The sequence below is a fragment of the Anabrus simplex genome, chromosome 1 (assembly GCF_040414725.1).
Source record: "Anabrus simplex isolate iqAnaSimp1 chromosome 1, ASM4041472v1, whole genome shotgun sequence".
Taxonomy (NCBI): Eukaryota; Metazoa; Arthropoda; class Insecta; order Orthoptera; family Tettigoniidae; genus Anabrus; species Anabrus simplex.
Genome location: NC_090265.1, coordinates 1,423,059,695 through 1,423,084,777, shown reverse-complemented (window position 1 = coordinate 1,423,084,777; position 25,083 = coordinate 1,423,059,695). Strand labels below are relative to the sequence as shown.

Here is a 25,083-nt window from a genome sequence, read left to right as displayed (position 1 = left end):
TGGGTTGTCATCTGGTTGGCCGTTGCCTTCCTCATTATGGGTTGGTCATCTGGTTAGGATGAACCGCTCCCCAGTTTGGTCCTTCATGCATGCTTAGCAGGCACACATATTACTTCTGCTGATAACAAAAATATACATTTCGGAGCAGAAAATTGTCATGATATGATCCAACTGACAATAATAATTCTCCAGTTGTTATTCCTTTTTCTTGTTCTCTGAGATATAACTTTGATCTCGTCGGGATTAAGTTCTCCGTATCGGCTCTTTCTGGGAAAATCTCGAAAATTTATTCTTCTTTCTTGAATTAGACCAAGGTAGTCTTCTTGCCGTATGAAAGTATTTCTCTTGGGTTTCAATTGGTCCCTCCTCACAGAATGCGACGCGATTGCTCTCGGGATCCTTCTATGCGTATATCACCGTATCTTGCTTATTATTTTAATATTCTAATTAACTCTGGTTCGTCGGCCGGTGAATTATATTATTTGTTTTACAACGACGATCCCTTTTCTTCCAGAATCTCCTCTAAATTCTTGTATCTTCTTTCAATATATAGCTCGTTTACCGGTTACGTCTTGACTCTTGCGAGGCAAATTTTTAAGCGAAGTTTTTTAACAATCCCTACGATTCTATTTTTTTGTAAAACAATTCACTTGACTCTCTACTGTCCCGTAGTGCCTTCAATATTTGTCCGTTCCCAGACATGCATGGCCTTCTATATCGCACTACATATATATTCCTTGTATCTCATAGATCGGATGGGCCATACCTTCCTTCGGCGCCATTTTGAAAGCTGTCTACGAGATGTAAACGGGCACAACACTAAAATACTAGGTCGATTGGCTCCGCGCACTAAACAGATGAGTAAGCACAGCCATTAGTCTGCATAATGCTGTGCCACTTATTACACCTTTCGTTTGCCAATTCTTGAAGAATCAGGAGTAGCCTCCTGATTCATGATTGCCATTCACATACCCTCTCACACCGGCGGTTAACACCACTGGCGGGAGCTATTATTATTATTATTATTATTATTATTATTATTATTATTATTCAGATTTCGATCCCATTCTTTCAGAATCAGGAGTAGCCTACTGATTCATGATTGTCATTCTTAACATATCCTCTCACACCAGCGGTTAACACCACTGGCGGGAGCTATTATTATTATTTTTATTATTATTATTATTCAGATTTCGATCCCATTTTTTAGAATCAGGAGTAGTCTCCTGATTCCTGATTGCCATTCTTAGCATATCCTCTCACACTAGCGGTTAACACCACTGGCGGGAGCTGATATTATTATTACTAATATTCAGATTTTGATATGTTGTATACTCTACTCCTTTAAGCATGCCTGTTCATTTTATTTGTTTCATACATTGTAATAAGCCACTGTAATTGGGACAATGAGTCCTGTAGTGTGCTGAATAAATAAATAGTCTGTGCAACATATATATTTCATGAAAATTCCCAGGTCACAGGTTCAAACAAGCGTTAGAAGACATGTGACTTACTGCTATATTATTAACTGATGTAGTCGCTACGATTTTGAATCCAGGCATGCAAACTATATATTGCTTGGAATTGAAGTTTAAAAGGTGAAGAAATTTCATGATGGAAATGTATAATTTTTAAGATTAAAATTATAACGGAATATCTGGAGGATTTTACGACGTCACTAGTTGTATTATCATTCAAGATTCGCGAGGAAATGTAGCGTCATAAGAGGTGTAAATGTAATTAAACATACAGTACGGAAAGAGATGTTAAATATCAATACATTTCAATTCAAGTGTAATAAGTTTTCATAAGAATTAAAACGAAGACCGATTTTCCAACATATTCTGTAGTGAGAACATGTAGGGGCCTAGCTAGTGCCGCGAATAGAGGCCAAGGTCTCTATAATGATAGAGGAAAAGTGAAAAAAGGAACACACATTAAAAGAGGAGCGGGAACAACGGACTACTGAACATATTTTCATACAGAAAGGCGTGAATTTAAATTATATATCAAAATAACTAGAAATGCTTTATTCAATCCCTGAATTAAGACCACCATTTACAAATAGACCACAATGATAACACAGTTAGTACTAATCATAACAAGCTTCGTAGTATGTTTGTTACATCTTGGTCACATGGGAGTAAATTGTGATTACTACAGGAAATATTATGAATAGATTCGTTCATTGTATCCATATATACTATCCAAGAAATATACAAATCTATCTGATTTACATTTAGCAAAAGGCTGTAAGCTGTGTGGGTTAAGGTATTTTAAAGTTTTCTGAAGTTCGTTACAGGTGCAATAGATTAAATGACCATCTGTGGCTAGTTGTTGGGCTAGTTCTAGTTGATGGTTATCCATAAGTAATTCATTTACAACAACAACCAAGGGCTTCTTGGCATACAAAACTTCTAAACAACTTCCAGCACCGGCGTGACTAATAACAAGATCGGCATTTTCGATGTCATCCTTTATGGAATCCTTGAACCGAAAATAATCCACATGAATGCCTTCAACGATTCCCCTTTCTGGTTCAAATTTCCCATTCCCGATCTGAAGATTCAGTTTAGAATAGCCTTTATCCCGTAGAACCTGCAAGAGAAAGAATACATTACCATATATCTTCGTCATGCAATAAGGTAGGAAAAAGTTTCAAAATAAACTTCATGAAAATATCATGCGTACAATTCATTTCTTTTTAACAATGAATTAATGAATAATGAATAGTGAATTTGGAGAAGAATGACTCCTTTGTCTCTGTGTAAGTCGTTCTCTCTTCTGTGACAATCGGGAATCCGTTTGTTGGTCAGTTCCATTGTTACGTGATAAACGCATTTTTCGAATGGAATGTACTATGAACTATATTCACTTTCCGTCTCGGCATGATGGGTTATCATAGACATTATATAGATAACGAAAAATCACTGGAAAACTATTAATTATTGTATCGTAACATGTTCAACGTATGCTGGCCGAAATCGTTGATAGGTCGCGCAGTGAGTCGTAATGTACTCGGTCCCTCCGAACCCGGGTTTTTACATTTCCATACTTCAGAATGGAGACTGCGTGAAAGAATGGAAACGACGATATCTCTGAAAGTAAACATGAAAATAACAGGCTGTAAATTACATTTTAATCTACATCAGTTACTTGAGGGGAGTAAACACTTTATTTTGATAAGGATTTAAAAGGTTGTTTTAAATTTGACGTTTTTTACTGCAAACTGAACTGTAAATTATAGGCTATGCAGTCACGCTTCTTTTTTAAATAGAACTTCCTTTGCTGAACAATTCTTATACTCATAGTATAGATGCATCTAAACAGGCTCTTGGGCGACTGTTTATTCTTCGGCGTGTTACATTTAAATTGTAATAACTTACCAACTGAGATGTTCAATAATTTTCCAATTTCTTTGCGATCATTTAAAAAAGGCTAGGAAAACAACAGACAGGGAATCTGCCACCTGGGCGACTGCCCTAAATGCAGATCAGTAGTGATTGATGATGATTGATTGATGATGACCACATCTGTAACATAAAACCACTTCAGTGGGCTATGTGTCAAGATAGATATATGCTGTTCGACCATTTTTGTAGAACTTTTTGTGCTGAACAATTCTTACCCTCATAATATAGATGTATTTTAATGGTTTATGCAGCATAAGCTAAAATAACCACATGAACGGCTGTTTCTTCGTCGACTTGCTTCACTGAAATAGTTTCTACTCGGCTACCGATGATCATAATTGTTTCTATACGTAAACCTTTCGCGATAAATGCTTAATGGAATGGTGGATGCCGCACCAATATCCATCCAATGGTTCTTGAGTTTAGTCATCGCAGACAGACAGACAGACAGACAGACAGACAGACAGACAGACAGACAGACAGACAGACAGACAGACAGACAGACAGACAGACAGACAGACAGACAGACAGACAGACAGACAGACAGACAGATCGAGGATTTTAGTTTTGTAATTTTAGTTCACTATTTCGAATATTTTAATAATATAATACTTCATATAAAATATCTATGTAATACAGAGTAATATAAACAGCGAGTTTATGGTTCTTTTCTGGGATATATTTTGATACAGAAGTCAAACATTGTATAGCCAATGGAGATACCGTAGATATTTTCCTTGGCATGTACTTCAAAGGAGGTCTGTAGTGGTGTCTTAACAGTGCACTAGCCGTCAGTGCCTTGACGAGTGGAATGTAAGTGAAGAACCCGACTTACACTGAAGCGAAACGCTGGAAAATTCACGACTGGAAAACATAAAAAGCTTGAATACGCAATAGCGGTTTTTGGTCATTAGAAGTGGGGGTGAGGGGAGCAAAAATGTACAGAAAATAAAAAGTAGCCGGGTTTGTGCGATATAGTAGGGGAGAGGGCGAGTTACATACATCGAAAATAACCACAAAATGATAAGTTTTGTATTTATTTATTAATTGATTTATTTACTTAATGAGTCTATACAGAGTTTCCTCCCTTAATAGCCCCTGTGTGTTGTACATACATAAACAAGCTCTTCAACTCCACCTACTGAACAAATACACAAACAACAAGGAAACACAGTAATTACATTAACAGAAAGTTAGATTAAATAAAATAAAATTATATACAATAAGCAATCAAACAAAATAGAAAAAAAAGAGCGAATGATCTTCACCACGGCAAAATGGTCCCTGGCCAACCCCTATTGGAGATCTGAACGCCATGGTAATACGTCACAATAATACATAATCAAAGCATCGGCAAAACGAAACAAAATCATACGCACGGCAACTGTATGAACAGAAAAAGCAAAACGACTTAAAACAAGAATAATTTAAAATAAATTAAACGGCACGACGGCAACCTGGCACATGGCCACCCATATGAAGAGCAATGCCCTACGTTTCCTCTCCTGGCTAACACAGCAAGTCATAATACATTCCACTCCTACATATTCACTCACGATCTGTTTTTTTACCGATTCCTTCTTGTGCACTGTTCTATTTTCAAGTTACCTCTCGTTATTCCCTATGACCTCATCCCAAACTTCTTACCATTTAAATAAATTTATCACTCTTAGCAAAGCGGAAAAACTTTCAAGCCGCAATAATCCAAACTCCACATTAAATAACTTACCCACTCTTTTCTCAAATACAATTAACAAACACACTCCACCACCTACCTAATTTAGCTTCTTAACAGTACCTCTAATCACTTACAGACCAAATTCCAACCACCTTACATCCACACTTCATTATATCACCAAACTCAATAATTAATCACTCTCACATACCACCAAATCAGCCCCTTACAATACAATACAATTCCACCATTAACTTGCTGCCCCATACGATTCACAAACACACTTCACCATTTACCAAATTCAGCTTCTTAACAGTAACTCTAATCACTCTTACCCCAAACTCCAACCACCTTTCAGCCAACATTCATTATAATCATTAATCACTCTTAGACACCACCAATTCAACCTCTTAACCACAATCACACTTACCTTCACTTATATTTCTGATATACTTACCTATACTCCATTTATACCAATCCAAACTACACATTAAATTACAAATGAAATGACTTACTCACTCTTAGCTCAAATACAATTAATTAACACACTCCACCACCCACCTAATTCAGCTTCTTAACAGTAACTCTAATCTCTCGAAGACCAACCTCAAACCACCTTACAGTACCCTTTATTGTATCACCAACCTCAATAATTAATTACTCTTATCACAAAAAGTACCTCTTACAGATAACAATACATTTCCACCATTAATTTAATTCCTCTTACACAATTAGCAAACACACTTACCATATTTAACTTCTTAACAATAACTCTAATCACTCTCACATACCACCAAATCAACCCCTTACAAATAACAATACAATTCCACCATTAGCTTGCTGCCTCTTATGCAATTCACAAACACACTCCATCACTTACAAAACTTAGCTTAACAGTAACTCTAATCACTCTTAGCCCAAACTCCAACCACCTATCTGCCAACCTTCATAATAATAATTAAGCACTCTAACACACCACCAATTCAACCTCTTACTCATAATCACTCTTACATTCACTTATATTTCTGATATCCTTAACTATTAAAGCCTATAGGGGCTGCCTGGCCGAGGCGGTAAAGGCGTCCGAAAGGACGTGGGTGCGAATCCCCGTCAGGAAGTCGTAAAATTTAAGAAATGAAATTTCCACTTCTGGACGTGCACATGGCCCTGGGGTTCACTCAGCCTACACTAAAAATGAGTACCAGGTTAATTCCTGGGGGCAAAGGCGGCCGGGCGTAGAGCTAACCACTCTACCCCATCATGTGGCGAGGTTACGGATAGTGGAAGCCTTTACCTTTCACCCCTCCAAGGGCCTTCATGGCCTGTACGGAGATGACTTTGCTTTTATTAAAGCCTATAACGTTCACACTTAATTCTGATATGCTTAAATATACTCCACCTACACCACCTGTTAAGGCCTTTACCACACCCACTTCACCACCTACCAAATTTGACTCTTAACATCTTCCAATCTTATTATTTACAGATCGAATCACCTTTCATTATTACCTAGCTTACTAATACTACTTCACTTTTTACTTCTCGTTATTATGCCTTCATCACTTTTACCTTTCAAACCCCATAGTTCCTTTAAACTCAGGCTTCTCCCTTTAATCATAGTTCCACTTCTGCTTTTTCCCTCAAACCATTATTTTCACTATGTGCGTGTTCACTTGCCATTTCTTCTCTTCCCCAGCACTTCACTGATTCCTTCTACAAACGTCTGTATGACCTCACTGTTCCTCCGTGCTCCTCTTGCCTGCCTTTCCTCCGATCTCGATGCTACACTAAGCTCACACAGTTTACTGATTCCATTTGTTCTTTCCTTGCCACCATGCCCGTCTTCTCTGGTGTTGCTTTCCATTACCTGCCTTTCTTCCACTCTCTTCTCCACTGCTTCCTACATCAGTCCCTCCTCTAATGCCCGTAATTTCGTCACATTCCAAAATCTGACCCATCTGCCATTAGTAACCACTAATTGCTGCCCCCTAATGTGCGCTCTTAATCCTTGAAGTCTGGCCTCACTAAATGTTTCTTTAGGATTTTTAAATTCTTGTTCACTTCTCTTCCCATGTCTCTTTTAATCCAATTTTTTTCACTCTGTAGGTTCCCCGCGTTTCTTATCACTATTTCAGCCATCAATGTGGATAACAACTTTATTTTATAGGCCTGTTACCATGCATTTTACCTATCCTTTCCGCATCATCTACATCTACTTCGCTGATATTAATTTTCATTTTGTTCTGGATGACGTCCACAACTTTGTAAATTGTCCCAACTTTGTTCCCTCCCTTTCCTTCCGGCTCCCCATATATAAATAAGAATTTCTTCCTGCGTTCCTGACTACTGTGTTCTATTTGTGCCTTCAGCTTCAACATCTCCTCTTCCATATTTCTTATTTTCTCTCTGAGTAACACAATTTTTCTCTCGTCGTTCCACACTTTGATCATTGTTTTGGCCGTTTTTTTGGATCCACTGTCTCACATTTTCGAACTCCTTCACTGGTTCCTGTATCATATGTTAAATCTGTTTAAACGGGCAAACTTCTTCCACAACCTCCTTTAAGACCATCCTTATGACTTCCACATCTTCCCAGCTCATGTTGCCAATGGAAATCGGCCCGGAGTTTGCTTCAACGCCCCCTATATGTAGCAGTACCATAAACACCGCTGCCACCAACATCCAGTCACCCTTCATTTCGACTTCTACTTCACCTCCCTCTCTTTTGGCTGTTTCCTTCATTCTTCTCCCCTGCGATCTTCCAATAATTACCCTATATTTTCCCACATCAATCATCTTCCTCGTCACTCTCCACTTCCCTCTTGCACTCACCGTTCACACTCCACTCCTGCTCTACCGACAAACTCGACCCAGCACGTCCGCACTCCATGCTTGCTTAGGCTAGACTGCGTAAGTTTTTATGCACTCTGAGCGAAATTCGAGAGGTAAAGTTTGACAGTAAATCTACTTAAGTGCAGTAATAATAGCTTTTCGAGATTTTGATTCAATACTACGCAATAAAACCTTCACCATAGGAACAATATTACACATGTATTACCAATACATTGAAGGACGGCGTGTTTATGCAAATAAACATCATTCAGTACTTGAGTACACACTAAGAAATTAACAGACACTGAAGAAACTGCCAGAAAGACAAACTCGCGCTGCATGTGGGTGAATCATACCTCAGTGTCCACGACCTTGGAAAATAATACATACCCTTGCTACCCTTCCTCACAGATCATGCAAAGTCTCCACTACTTGCTGTGGCGCTATACAAATCAGTTAGCTGCGACAAACAATATTTCGCGCGTATTTCCGCTAATAATTTTGATAGTAGTGAATAAAGGAAATAATTAGCTGATAAGACAACAGGGCTTGTACATATTGCTTTTTTAATAATTCCTGCAACTCGTAGTTTCAGGCGGCTAAAATTGAATAAAAATTTAATGTTTGCCAACCCCATGCGCCCTAATCGCCGCTACTGTGAATACGTTCATGTTAGTGCTGATATTTTGCTAAAGGCATGGAATGTGATCAAATGAATATATATATTGTATTTCAAATAGTACAATCATGGGGCAATATGGAGATCAATATCAAGAATGAAATGTTGAAAAATTGAGCGTCCTTCGATTAACACCCATTTGAAGTCATCGCCGACAGATAATGGTGCCTTCGTAGTCACTGACTTTCTTTGTCCGATATCTTAATTTTTTTGAAGTGACGTATCCCTTCCACATTTCTCTCCGATTAGTGCTTTTTTGAGGATGGTTGCCCAGTTGACTTCCTCTTAAAACAATAATCACCACCACCTCTTAACAGTAATTAATTTATACGTATATAATCAACTGAGTATATGAAGAGTAAGCGCAGAAATTATTTACCAGTGTATCAGAACACCATACCTATGGTACCAGATCAACTTATCATTCAGATATGCCCTGGTGTAGGTTAAAAACAGAAAATTTGCGTATGGTGTTAAGTATTACCTTATATTATTAATTACGTCAAGAATTCCGGCAGCTCCCACATCTTTATAAATGGTTGACGGTAAAGCCATGGTACTCCTTTGCCGAGTGCATAGAAGATGACTGGAGTGGTCTACACTAAATTCGAGTGTTAATTCATAGGTTTCTATATCTTCAGGAGAATTGTCTTCCACCGTATTTTCAATCAATCAATCAATCAATCAATCAATCAATCAATCAATCAATCAATCAATCAATCAATCAATCAATCAATCAATCAATCAATCAATCAATCAATCAATCAATCAATCACTACTGGTCTGCATTTAGGGCAGTCGCCCAGGTGGCAGATTCTCTATCTGTTGTTTTCCTAGCCTTTTCTTGAATGATCGCAAAGAAATTGGAAAATTATTGAACATTTCCCTTGCTAAGTTATTCTAATCCCTAACTCCCCTTCATATAAACGAATATTGGCCCCAATTTGTCCTCTTGAATTCCAAATTTATCTTCATATTGTGATCTTTCCTACTTTCAAAGACACCACTCAAACTTATTCGTCTACTGATGTCCTCCCACGCCGTCTCTTCCCTGACGGCTCGGAACATATCATTTAATCGAGCAGCTCGTCTCCTTTCTCCCATATCTTCCCAGCCCAAACTTTGCAACATTTTCGTAACGCTACTCTTTTGTCGGAAATCACCCAGAACAAATCGAGCTTCTTTTCGAGTACCGTAATCTTGGTGAGGGTCCCATACACTGGAACCATACTCTAGTTGGGGTCTTACCAGATACTTATATGCCCTCTCCTTTACAACCTTACTACAACCCCTAAATACCCTCATAACCATGTGCAGAGATCTGTACCCTTTATTAACAATCATATTTATGTCATTACCCCAATGAAGGTCTTTTCTTATATTAACACCTAGGTACTTACAATGACCCCCAAAAGTTACTTTCACCCCATCAACGCAGTAATAAAAACTGAGAGGACCTTTCTTATTTGTGAAACTCACAACCTGACTTTTAACCCCGTTTATCACCATACCATAGTCCACCGTCCATCTAACAACACTATCGAGGTCACCCTGCAGCCGCTCACAATCTTGTAATTTATTACTCTGTACAGAATAACATCATCTGCAAACAGCCTTATCTCTGATTCCACTTCTTTACACATATCATTGATATATATAAGAAAACATAAAGGTCCAATAATACTGCCTTGAGGAATTCACATCTTAATTATTACAGGGTTAGATAAAGCTTCGCCTACTCTAATTCTCTGAGTTCTATTTTCTAGAAATATAGCCACCCATTCAGTCATTCTTTTTTCTAGTCCAATTGCACTCATTTTTGTCAGTAGTCTTCCATGATCTACTCTATCAAATGCCTTAGATAGGTCAATCGCAATACAGTCCATTTGGCCTCCTGAATCCAGGATATCTACTATATCGTGCTGAAATCCTACAAGCTGAGCTTCAGTCGAATAACCTTTCCTAAACCCAAACTGCCTTCTGTCAAACCAGTTATTCATTTCGCAAACATGTCTAATATAATCAGAAAGAATGCTTTTCCAAAGCTTACATACAATGCATGTCAAACTGACTGGCCTGTAATTTTCAGCTTTATGCCTATCACCCTTTCCTTTATACACAGGGGCTGCAATAGCAACTCTCCATTCATTTGTTATAGCTCCTTCAAACAAACAATAATCAAATAACTATTTCAGATATGGTACTATATCCCAAAACATTACCTTTAGTATATCCCCAGAAATCTTATCAATTCCAGCTGCTTTTCTAGTTTTCAACTTTGTATCTTACTGTAAATGTCATAGTTATCATAGGTAAATTTTAATACTTCTTTAGTGTTACTCACATCCCCTATCTGCACATTATACTTGTAACCAACAATCTTTACATACTGCTGACTGGATACTTTTGCCATTTGAAGATCCTCACATACACACTCCCCTTGTTCATTAATGATTCCTGGAATGTCCTTCTTTGAACCTGTTTCTGCCTTAAAGTAACTATACATACTCTTCCATTTTTCGCTAAAATTTGTATGACCACCAATTATGCTTGCCATCATGTTATCCTTAGCTGACTTCTTTGCTAGACTCAATTTCCTAGTAAGTTCCTTCAATTTCTCCTTACTTCCATAAACATTTCTAACTCTATTTCTTTCCAGTCTGCACCTCCTTCTTAGTCTATTTACTTCTCTGTTATAATATAATGGATCCTTACCATTACTTACCACCTTTACAGGAAAAAAGCTATTTTCTCATTCCTCAACAATTGCTTTAAACCCATCCCAGAGTCTGTTTACATTTTTATTTACCATTTTCCAGCGATCATAGTTACTTTTTATAAACTGCCTCATGCCTGTTTTATCAGCCATATGGTACTGTCTAATAGTCCTAATTTTAATACCTTCTTTTCTTTCACATTTATTTTTAACTACGACAGAAACAGCTTCGTGATCACTAATATCATATATTATTTCGGTTTCTCTATAGAGCTCATCTGGTTTTATCAGCACCACATCCAAAATATTCTTCCCTCTAGTTGGTTCCATCACTTTCTGAATCAGATGCCCTTCCCATACTAACTTATTTGCCATTTGTTTGTTATGCTTCCTGTCGTTCGCATTACCTTCCCAATTGACATTTGGTAAATTGAGATCACCTGCTACTAACACATTCATTTTCATATCATTTCCAACATAGCTGATTATCTTATTAATTCTGAATCAATGTCAGCGCTACCCTTTCCCGGTCTGTACACTCCAAAGATATCAAGTTGCCTATTATCTACCATTATTATCTTTAGAGAAGAGCCTTACACCCAGAATTTCATGTTTTTATCCTTAACTTTTTCGTAGCCTACAAATTCTTCTTTCACCAGAATGAATACCCCCTCCTACCATTCCTATCCTATAATAATAATAATAATAATAATAATAATAATAATAATAATAATAATAATAATAATAATAATAATAATAATAATAATAATCGTGTGGCCTCAGCTACCGTGTGCAGACATTTCAAGTTGACGCCATCTGGCTGTCTACTCGTCAATTTCGACGTTCCGTTTTACTCTAGGCCCACTAGACGGCAGACCGAGTAAACCGAAACTCTCTTCGGCGTGTGTGGCTGAGATTTAATGAATTTTGTCGGGTAAACACCAAATGTGTCACCAGAGATCTTTTCCATGCCGACATCGTACGACATGGAGTGTCGAATGGACTTTTTTCCGCCCTTCAAAAATCCGACTACCTCTGCCAGGTTTGAACCCACTATCTTGGGATCCGGAGGCCGACACTCCACCACTGTTCCACAGAGGCAGCTATTCCTATCCTATCTCTACGATACACACTCCAGTTCCGTGAGAATATCTCTGCATCCATTATATCATTTCTCAGCCATGATTCAACTCCTATTACAATATCTGGTAAGTATATACAGTATCTATTAAATTAATTCGATTCCTTTGTTTACAATGCTTCTACAGTTGAGCACTAACATTTTATGTCATCCCTACTTGATTTCCAGTTCCCTGTTCGCTTAACACCGCTCCATAGGCCACCCCGTTTCCCTGAATGTACCTGCCTATAACACTTCTAAACAAGTTTCCTAACTTATATGTACCACTGCGGTTTAACTGAAGGCCGTCTGGGCGCAGATCCCTGTCTCCTACCCATCTATTAGGATCTAGAAATCTCACTCCCATTTTCCCACATATCCACTCCATAGTCTCATTTAAATCCCCAATCACCTTCCAGTCAGTATCCCTCCTACAGAGTATTCCCACTGATAACAATCTCCGCTTCCTTAAACTTCATCCGTGCTGCATTTACCAGATCCCACACATCCCCAACTATGTTGGTACTTATACCTGCTTGCCTTACGTTGTTAGTACCAACGTGAAACACTACCACCTTCTCCTTTCCCTCTTCCTTCTCTTCTACTTTCCTCAACATCTGCCTCAACCTAATTCCTGGATTACACTCTACCCTGGTCCCGTTTCCTCCACACACTTTCCCCACATGTCTAACGATGGAATCCTCCATGACCATTGAAATATAATGCATCTCTAACTGAAACCGAATTTCAACCTATTAGGTCGTGTTACGTACATTTAGTACGTGTTGAAGAGATGTTAAGTACAGAACCCACAACCTCCCGGTTTCGTCGGTTGCTCTACCAATTGAGCGATGGTGGCCTAGGCCATTTTTGTTCTGTTGGAAAGGATCTAAGCTACAGGTCTCGTACTACTACCATCAGACTGTAGAGTGCGTTTAAGTTGCCCGTTGAGGGCCAAGTCAATGAATATTGAATTTTCACGACCGCATTGTAATCGATCCCACTGGTGTCTGGTTGGCCATTTTTGTTCTGTACTTAACATCTCTTCAACACGTACTAAATGTACGCAACACGACCTAATAGGTTGAAAGTCGGATTCGATTACAATGCGGTCGTGAAAATTGAATATTCATAATGCATCTCTAGTCATTTAAATGTGCTTTGTATAACTGGATTCATCGTCGATATCATTAACAATTTTGTTGTTGTTCTGATTTCATATGAATGGCCACTGCGCTTTGAACTGAATGAGAGTTATATGCCAGATGTTACCAAGATTCAAAGCCGAGATTGACTAAGATCGTGGATGGACAACAGCATCACTGCACCGCCAATGGACTTTTTGTTACAATATTATAATTAATTTGCTGTTATTCGCATATCTGTCAATTTACTTGAGTATTATTGTGTAGTTTCTATAGAGCATAAATTTATATTGATACAGAAGTGTATCCACTTGCTTGCTTGCTTGTTGTTTAAAGGGGCCTAATATCGAAGGTCATCGGCCCAATCTATAGGCACATAAGGTATTTTGGGGTGTTAATGTATTATGAAAAAAAAAGGCTATTACACTTGTTGCTTGATGCCAAATAAGTGATTCAATGTAGTGTTGGCTACTGAATGCATGATTCGAAGCAGTGTATCGATTCATTGAAGTGTCCGAGTGAATCGATTCACAGGAACGGCGAGCTCACGGCACACGATTCAGCTTACTCCCAGCGGACAATGCTGAGTGGTGCACTCACTGGACGTTGACGGGGAGCCGAGCTTCCGCTGCAGCGAGACAGTGAATCATGGCACATCGAAAGAATCATGAACGAGCACGGCTCAGTGAGACACAAGGTACACACGGCTCCTTATCGGCTCACTGGACACGCGCAGAGGCGAGCTTCCGCTGCAGCGAGACAGTGAATCATGGCACATCGAAAGAATCGTGAACGAGCGCGGCTCAGTGAGACACATGATACACACGGCTCCTTATCGGCTCACTGGACACGCGGAGAGCCGAGCTTCCGCTGCAGCGAGACATACAGTGAGCCATGGCACACCGAAAGAGTCGTGAACGAGCACGGCTCACTGAGACACAAGATACGCACGGCTCCTTATCAGGTCACTGCAGCGAGACATACAGTGAGCCATGCTACACTGAAAGAATCGTATGCTATAATGGACTCTCGAGCTCGGCTCATTTGAAAATAATATCCATTTGCATTCACTGTCTTCTTACAGGGAGGTTTAAATAATGTGGATTTATTTGCAGTGTTAAAAAGGTAGTCACAACATAATTCTGAAGTAGCTAGTAAGTAGGCAGGCTATTAGGTTATACTACGGTATTTATTAGTTTAATGAATCTTAGTATTATAACTTAGTTGACATTTGACAATTAAAGTCGACTCTAGCCCGCCCTATGACTAAGAGTCATGCTCATGACCTTTCAAAAGTACCTGTTTTATACTGGGAGGAACGGCTCAGTATTCTCTCAGTTCATATGTCACGTCGTTGCACAAGACTTCAATCATATGTTGACAGACGCAATAACAGTATGTTGAATCAGAAAACCAGCGGCCTACTGTACATCTCGGGTAGCCTATACAAAATATGATGATTAAAAAAAATCCTCAGCTGATATAAAAATACATATTTTCAAAAATGACTGAGCGAGTTGTCGTGCGGTTAATATCGCGTGGCTATGCGCTTGCATTCGGGGGATGGTGGGTTCGAATCCCACCATCGGCAGCAGTTAAGATGATTTTCCGTAGTTTCCCCATTTTCACACCAGGAAATGCTGGGACTGTACCTTAATTCAGGCCATGGCCACTACCTTCCTAATCCTAACCTTTCCCACCCTGCGTCGCCGGAAACCTTCGATGTATTAGAGTAACTAGCATTTTTTCTAAGAAAGGAGTTCATAGTATGAAGACCAGATGGCAGCTGCGAGCACTGAATGCTGTTGCTGCTGTCTTACCAGCACATACTACACAGATGCAGTAGGAGCGGAGACCAATGAGCCGTGAATCGGATCACTGTATCGATTCAGTAACGTGAACGGAATCAAATGAATCGGGTCAGTAAAATGAATCGAATGTCCCATCACTAATTCAATGATTCACTAAGATCAATAATTTGTGTACACGAGCCTTTCAAATAGTCTCACGCTCCCTTTTCTAATGATCTCTAGTTCTGCTTAGCTTACAAAAATATGCTATGAAATTATAGTTATTTGTATGTATTCCGTTTCTGCCAACCTCTGATCACAAAAATGCAGTGTATAACCAATAGCAGGTATTTTTGTGGATATTGCGATAATAACGTCATTTTGGGCAAAGACAGGATTTTTGGTAATGATCGCGAATTAATAAGTTCTGGTGAATAATATGGGGATAACAAATCATAACATATCACAAAACGGTATCCCAAAAGCGAAATATTAACAAAATCCCGAATTCCGATCATCGCATCATTTTATAGCGAATTTCGCGAGATTTTATTTAAAGGTTGTTCGCTGAAGAATAAAGTTCTGTTGTACAATTGGAGCCGACCCCGTGGTGTAGGGGTAGGGAGCCTGCCTCTTACCCGGAGGCCCCGGGTTCGATTCCCGGCCAGGACAGGGATTTTTACCCGGACCTGAGGGCTGGTTCGAGATCCACTCGGCTTACGTGATTAGAGTTGAAGAGCTATCTGACGGTGAGATAGCGGCCCCGGTCTAGAAAGGCAAGAATAACGGCCGAGAGGATTCGTCGTGCTGACCACACGACACCTCGTAATCTGCAGGCCTTCGGGCTGAGCAGCGGTCGCTTGGTACGCTAAGGCCCTTCAAGGGCTGTAGTGCCATGGGGTTTGGTTTGGTTTCTGGTACAATTGGAGTTATTAGGTCAGCATACACCCAGAAATATTCCTAAGAATGAAGTACCAGCATATACCTATTGATTGTGAAAACAACGAGGTATACTCATGCGGTTATATGGCAGTAGGCTGTAGAATAGAACAGGTAAATTTTCCGTCCTCCTGTATTTCATTGAATCCGGGTTTTTACGAGACTGTTGCCAAATAAAGGTAGAATTTGGGTGGAGGTGACTGTCATCGAAGTTGATGACACTTCTTTCTTAATTCCGCCCTTATTTCATACGGAAGATACGTTTTGAAGATGGGACGAAAAATTATTCCAGAACAATATTCTAACGAAGTTTTAGTGCGAGAAATAGAATCATTTTCTGTAACTTTTTAAATATTCAGATTGACTACAAGCAAAGTGACAGGCGTGAGAATCATATAAATCCGAAGTCGTCATACAAGGAGAGAAAATGTGATAAAGAACAATGAGATGAGAAAGAGAAAAACTTTAATGTTAATTATGGATTTATCGGTAGTGGAAAGTGATATTCTAAAGAATTAACACACTAGTTCCAATTTTGTTTTCATAATTTCCACAAATATACGCTAAGATTCCAGAACAATCTCCGCTGGACATTAATACACAGTTAAAAAAATAGGGGAACATGTTTTTTAACGTCTGGTATATGAACGTTAATTTGTTAGATGGGGTTCCAATGGTCGTACAGCATACCTTGGGACGTAAGCTACTCAGGGTATGTCAAATCGAAGTTATACTCTATATGTAGGCATAGCCATGCATTATACTGTCAGGTGACCCATCAAAACAGAGTGAATAGCTGTGCGTCCGTGTGTCGTTGATAGGTACACAGGCTACTGCGGACATTTGAGCACGCTGTACGTAAACCAGCACATCCCATGAGACATATTAACGAGGTTCAAATCTCAAGGGCCGTCACTTTGATCCAGGAAGGATGGACTTTTCGTCTTGTTGCTGTGGATCTCAATGTTTCTCCGTCAGTTACTCAACGCATGTGGAATCACTACAATGAGACAGGCCAGTTCACAAGGAGGGTTGGACAAGGTCGTGGACGCATGACAACCCCACAGGATGACGGATATCTGACCATCTGTGCGTTGAGGCGTCGTTCAGCAACTGCCAGAGAACTGCAATAAGACCTCAGGAGGGTCACTGGAGTCACGGTGTCTGACCAGACAGTAAGGAACAGGTTAAGAGAAGTGTCCTTATGATCCAGACGTCCTGTTCGAATGCCCCGATTTACGCAGCAACATCGCGCAGCTCGCCTTCTTTTTGCTCGTACCCACGTCAACTGGCAACGTCGCCAATGGAGACCTGTGTTGTTCACAGGCGAGTCCAGATTTCCCCTGACACAGCGTGATGGACGTCAACATGTATGGAGATGCCGTGGTGAGCAGTACATGCCAAATGTTGTCCAGGAAGGCGACCGATTCGGTGATAGTGTGGGGTGGCATTCGTATTGATGGCCGTAGGGATCTTGTCGTCAGTCGTAATTTTACCAATGCGGGGTACACAGAGCAGATACTGATACAATATTTGTTGGTTGCTGCATAGGGTATTGGCCCTGAATTCGTACTCATGCACGACAAAGCCAGGGCTCATATAGCGTGCATCACCAGAGCTGTCTTGCAAGAACTGGACATTCAAGAGACGGAATGGCCATCAGTGAGCCCCGACCTTAATCCCATCGAGCATATGTGGGATAGGCTTGACAGAAATGTTTGTGGGCGTTCTGTTCCACCACAGACTCTCCAAGACCTCGAACAGGCTCTCATTGAAGAATGGGACCTGATACCGCAACGTGAACTCCGTCGACTTATACGGAGCATGCCACGTAGTTGCCAAGCTGTGATAAATGCTCGTGGAGGGCATACACCATACTGAATCTCTCCAATTGTGATAAAAAATCCACCCTGGAGGACTGTTATCACTTTGTTTTCGCCCCTATTTGGACATTTCCGTCTGTCTTCTGAAAATGAACGTGAATCCATCGACGTTCTTTTGTATACTTCAACGGTAAAGAATAAAGGTTTAGTTGGTAATATACCTGGGCGTGAGGTATTGTTTTGTGGATCATGGCATAGTTCAAAAATATGTTCCCCTATTTTTTGAACTGTGTATATTAAAAACAAAAAAATTGATAAAATCAACCTTCATAAATACCTGTTCCTGGTCATGATTATCAGGGTAAAAATTGCAAATATAGTAACCTTATTACAACTTAAACATCCCCAAAACGTATTGTACCCGAATTTGTAAGATTTTAGGACTACATTTGCCATTTACTTTCCGTAGGCACTATTGAAGTACTGTAGATTGTTCACAACTTATTCAAAGGGATGCAGCTGTGTAGGAAAATAAAACCTCGACAGTCTAATGTGGCGGCTCTAACATCATGCGAAGTATAGTTTTCTCTTAAAATAGTGTCTATGACGGTTGAAGGAATTTGAAGGTTTCCTACATTATAGTAGAGTACGTTCCGAGGTATCTGTGGAACAGCAGAGGTGAAAGAAGGTGCGGGCTGGAATGGGTCTAACTACAAGTTCGAAAGACACCCTGGGGGCAGGAGAAGGAGAGGTCGGCCCCGGATGAGATGGCTGGAGGATGTGGAGACTGATCTGAGGACCGTTGGAGTCAGGAGGTGGCGTAGGCGTGCTGAAGACCGGGACGACTGGAGAGCTGTGGTCAAGGAGGCCAAGGTCCTTAAAGGACCGTAGAGCCATGGAGTAAGTAAGTAAGTAAGTAAAACAAGTTCGAAAGATGAATTAAAATTTCAACAAAGGTTATATTTTCAAAACTTAACAATGGTGACATAGAATTTTTAGCGTACAACAAATAACAACCAGTTAAATCAGGTACACGATCAAGAAGTCCAAAATTAGAGAACAATTTAACCAGTTTCCACTACGGGAAATAACAAAGGAAATCAGGTACAATGCAACTTTACAAATTCTGGGCTACAAGCCCCAAAGTCTGAGCTTTCAGCTCACAACCACAAATACCAAAGGGCAGAAAACCCTTAATTACATGGAGCTCTTGCTCCCGCTTAGTAATGTCAAGCCTCCTAGAGGCAATTTCCAAAATACCACAAAGAGCTGACCTGCTCTCAATTTTACAAGCCCATCAAAGGCCACAACAAACTTTACTTCTAACTGCCCTCAAGGCACACAAAAGAAATAGGCGTATTATGTACCCAACCTACAGGGCCTCCGCATGAAGGAGAAAAAAAAAACACCAGGTTAAGTTACTGGCCCAAAGTACAGAAAGGACTAGAGGCGTGAACTTACACTAATAAATATACATTTTAAAACCTAAGTGGCTCTAGGCCGATACACAGGGGCTAATCTCAAGCTAGGGAGGTGACTCGTATGAGAAAACTTTAATACATTAAGGAAGAGAAGAAACGGTTATGAAAAAGTCGTCACCTCAAATTCAAAATGAAGGGGAGCTCGAGAGGGTAAAGCACTATCTATCCCTGAATTACAGTTCACGTTATGAGAAGTTTTTACAAGGGTAGAAAAGGCTTACATATTTAAAGATATAGGTTACATATTAAAGGTTTCGAACCCTCCCCGAGAGTTGAACTGCTGCGCTAGCAATAAATACGGATGTTAAAAGGCCATTACCTTGTTGAAGAACTGCTGCCTGAAGAACGAGGCGCTTCCCGCCCCCTGCTACATATTCACACACTGAGAAAGATGTTATAAGAGTGGCCCGGAGACAAGAAAATCAGCAGTTTTTATACCCTCGTGAAAATTCGAGACCTTTCAGGAATGAATAGAAACACCCACTCAATTTTTATTGGTTGACTAAGAGTTACACATGGAAATTCGAAGAAGAAAGCTATGATTGGAAGAAAATTAATTACAGAAATTTACTGATTGGCTAAATTCAAAACAGTCGGAAGAAAAGGATTAATATTGCCAACCTACAAAACACAGAACAAAATTTAGTAAAGACAAAACTTATAAATACAACATTTCTCCACGAAGGTTCATTCCTTTACACCAGAGTTCGTTATCATAGTTTTTGGTAGAGACACCTGTTAGAGAATGTCCACACTTCTTGATCAATGAAAAACAAAAGCAAATCAAAAACACACAGTGACATCTTCTGATAACCAGTAGAGTTCGTTCTGTTGTTAAAGTTCCGGGTTTCTCCAGTAGAGAAGTTTCAATTGGAGCAAGATTTGAACTTGCGTCGCATAGAGGTGTACCGCCCGGTACAGAGTACATTGCCGACTGGCAGTTGAAAGAAAAATCAAGTACTGCTGGATAACCTAAAGTGCTGTGTAATTACATAATTTGGTATTCTGGCTTTGTGGTAGTGTTAACTGTAGGCTTGTCACGGAATAAGCAAAATAATAAGAACAAGAACGGAGGCATGATGGACACCCAAAGTCAATTAACATGTCTTGAATTGCAGGAAACTAAAATCCGAACCCCTGGAAGTAGCCTTGACAATCTCGAATCTTCCTCTTTTCTTTATAATGAAATGGGCTTCGCTAATAGCGGTTTGCCCTACAAGTTCGCTGCCGCTCGGACATTGGCAACCATTACCGTGGTACCGTAATACTTTCTTTGTTTAAAGGAGTTCATTTCTGTGTCCTTGTGCATTTTAGATTATTTTAATTATTTCAATATTATTTATGTGGATACGAGCCATGACGCACACGCTGCGTCAGCGGCACTACCGATGAGCTTTTTGCCTTCAGTGCAGTTTGACACGGTATGTGCGTCATGACTGGTAATAGGGATGTATCACGCAAAACTTGTCCGCTAGGCAGCGTAATGGTAGTACCCGGTATGCGCTTTCCGCTGCTCGATTGTTTTTCATGAGACTTATATGGAGTATTCCTACCTTTGCGATCATCGAAACGAAACTTTTGCTTTAAATGCATTAAAATGGAGTTACCATATTCTGCTAATGTTTTCAACAAGACGGGAAATGGTATAGGTACAATGACGATTGCGGATTTGGAAGCAGAAGTGAAGAAAAGGGGCGAAAAAGTATCCGGAAAAATGCGAGAGTTGACTGAGAGGGAATAAATGCAGCAACTCCTTCTTTTAGCGTTTTTGTTAAGATTGAATCTTAAAGTACAAATAGCATTTTGAAAAATTCCTAATACGGTATTTTTTCTTTTCTTTGTCGGTTATATGCGTACATAAGGCACAACATTGGTGTGACAGCAGTGCCTGGGGCTACATCCAGTACGACTGAACTTCATTTCCGTGTAGCGCACGAGTTTCAGGATCTTGTTTCGGACCATAAGACAAATTACTGGTATAAAAATTTCAAATTTGGAAGTAATGTTCAGGAAGTCTGAAATTGATAGTGCTCCAGCGTCAAATTATAGGTCACTGTGTGATTCACGGTACCGTACCGCACACGGTGTTATGGCTGTTTTTCTACTTCTTTATCTTCTTGCTCTCGCAGTTATTTCCAAGGTACCGGTGCCATACCATGACAATATCGAAGGTACAGTGTTCTCCTTAAGTCTTTCGCCTAAAGTTATTGAAATAGGTCATGTTAACTTTTCAGAATGTACTACCTTATTATAAATGTATTTCTTAATTAGTACTAACTAGCTTAACTTACTAGTTTCAGTAATGACAATCTCCATCTGTAAAATGTTTCAAGCAGACTTTGATATTAGGAGTCATATTTTTATTCCATAGGTCCTGCCTACGAATCGCATGCAACCACTTTTTACGGAAAGCATCTTGCTTAGGAAATTGATGGTATGAATATGGTCGACCTTGATTTTGGGACATTGCGGCACAGCAATAGTCAGGCATCACAATTTTCTTGTCGTCTTTGTTGTCGTAACGATATATTAAATCTTTAACTTCAACATTTAACTAGGCACCTTCCATTAAAAACACATACAGACAAATGACGATCGACAAGCGCATACCGGGTACTACACGTGAGATATCTATCGGTAGTGTTTCAGTACATCCCTATAAAGTGGAACGAGGGAAATAATGTTTTGTTCGATTGTAGAACTTCTTACAACAGAAAAATAAGTTTTTGAACATTTCACACAAAAATACTGTGCAGTAGAATATTATTGTTATGTGAACAATATATACTTTCATTGCTCCATAAGCTGTATAATGTAACTAGTCAATACAGTGTGCTACAATGAACACAGGGAGACATGCCATTGTTTGTGGTCAATTATTTCCCGTCTCTTGTGGAATTTCAAGAAACATTTCTCAAGGCACAAACCTGGTTGTCCTGGACATTCGCTGTAGTAGAACATGCTGTCCCTGCGCCGCCCGTCTTCGTAACACCGTTTGCATCGTTTCCTCAGTCTACGTCCATTCTCCTTAGCCGCACATTTACTGTTAAAATGAGTCCCTGTAGGCGGTGTGAGTGATTTTGGGAGCCTACGAAATAGTGGCCTGTAGTCAGCTGGTAATAACTCCTGAATTATCGCCAGTCGAAAGTCGTAGAGTGATACCTTCTTTACAGAGAACTTGTTATACAGAATGTAGGAATTGTATAATATCATTTCAGCCACATGAATTCCTAGTTTCCGATACCACTTCGTTGTTTTTCTTGTGAAACGATAGTATGAAATCATTTGGTCGTGGCGATCTGTGTCTGACTTAGTGTACCCATCCCGGGCATATTAGGGCAACTATTACATTCACAAACAGATGTATAAATGGAATCATTGGATGAAAACCTTCAGAAATCGTTTTCCGGGCTTGAAGTCTCGTCCTCCCTACTTTCATTGCGTCAACAGCTAGAGCTCACAAAGCATACGGGCGGTGGAATATTCGTAAAAGAAAATAGGCAGTACATAAAATATAATGAAAGTAGGGTTCTCTATAATGTGAGAGAAATACACTAATGTTATTAAATGAGAAGAATCCTCGTTAAAAATATTTGCTAAACATTTTATTATACTGATAAAATCACTCGGTAAGTACACGAGATGATGCCATATTACAATACATAAACAAAGAAATAATCAAGACAGAGGCACTAATAATATATATAGTATACCTTAACGTACTTTTAGTTTATTCACAGTTGGAGTTGTCGCTTGGCATACCTTAAATCATTTGATTAATACGCACTGATACGTGGATTTATTTATCTATAACAGTGATATTAAATTGCATCTATTACTTTAATAGGCTGATCAAAATGGCACCTTCTTTTTGAATCATATATATAATCAACTATCATGGTTGTAGAATGTATGCATTCCATTAGTACACTTACTTTTACACACGACATCGGATCGCCGTATATCAAACACATGGTCTATTTGACCACGGAAATTACATATTACACTGAACACATACGCGTATCCTGGGTTTACCTAACAAATTATATACAAAGTAAAATCAACCAACGCTGGTATCGAACCCATCACCATAAAACACTTTGGGAATAATAAAACACGTAAACGCATTACATAGAAAAAATATCAAACATATAGCACACAATACATCTTGAAGGTAGGGTTTAATCAAGCCATAGTATCAGGTTAAATTCTTCGTTCAAACATGAGTCGAACCCAGGTACTTCAGCTTCCGAGGTAAAAAATCTGAAACTCCTATCACGAGCTAATTTTGTGTATAAAATGGCGAGGAATCCATCCTTCGCAAAATCACAAAATTATCCACGTTACTCATAACGTATCATAGCATGGCATCGATACTGCACTGGTAAATGAAAGAAGTCTTGCAGGGAAACGCTGAGCTTGTTGGAAACAACACAATCTCAACTCAGACCTTACAAGTCCTTACGTCGTAAATCCGTCAATCATGCAATAGCTGTGTGTCCATCTCTGCGGCTACAAACACATTTTACTCCTTATTTCTTTCTTTCTTTTTCCTTTGTGTCATCTTGGCCAGTTCTCAAGTACGCATTCATTTGAGAGCCACGACTTCTTATTATTTAATGTCTGGCTATATATTCAGCTTAATTCCATATATCACAACATCTCAAACATCTCACAAGCTTCACCTTCCCATATTACAACCCTGCATCTCAAATCCGTTCTATTAATTTACAGAGAAGACTCCATTCTCACAGGTAATTTAACTAATTCAATTCTTCTCGCATATCTATATAATTCACATACTAACTCAGTTTGAACATCTACAATGATCATTTATTATTATTTTTATTATTTTATTATTATATTGGATATCTATATAATTCACATAATAACTCAGTTTGAACATCTACAATGATCATTTATTATTATATGGGATTTATAAATACCTGAATCACCTTGAAGCAAGCATATAGTTTATATTCAAATTACTATGAAAATCTTTACCAGATAGCAACATTACGAAGAAATTATAAATTTAGCTAAAGCGCTGTTCTTCTCCAAATATGTGCTTCATATGCACTAAGAATTTATGGGATTTATATACTAATTCATGCAAATAATCCTGCTAAATATCAATGATTATTCTTGAATCATCAAGAAATCCTAATTAAAATAATAAATAATCTTTTCCCAGTCACACGCGTATAGTATTCCCTACATTTAATATTATTAATTATAACATTTTAATATATACAAAATAAAAATTGCTACTGGTATGCAAATCTCGTGGTTTAATATATTCAAATTAAATGTACTTATCGAATGCTGGGTATGATTTGCTGTCATCTCAAGGTACACTTGAGATTTTACACCACCATGATGAGTGCTCTTCTCTTTGATAGTCCTTGGTTCCTCTTCATCCTAACACGATCAATGTCTCGAACTGTGGTCTTCTTAGTGGAGTCTCTAG

The 25,083-nt window shown here is 39.2% G+C and overlaps 1 protein-coding gene across 1 annotated transcript in view; it reads right to left on the bottom strand.

Annotated features, from left to right (window-relative positions):
- Positions 1-2,015: 2,015 nt before the first annotated feature.
- Positions 2,016-25,083, bottom strand: part of Alg13 (Alg13 UDP-N-acetylglucosaminyltransferase subunit) — a 74,612-nt gene continuing 51,544 nt past the window's right edge. Inside the window, exon 2 of the mRNA XM_067137894.2 lies at positions 2,016-2,598. Within this exon, the coding sequence (XP_066993995.1) occupies positions 2,170-2,598 (429 nt within the window). The 3' untranslated portion in view covers positions 2,016-2,169. The remainder of the gene's footprint in view (positions 2,599-25,083) is intronic.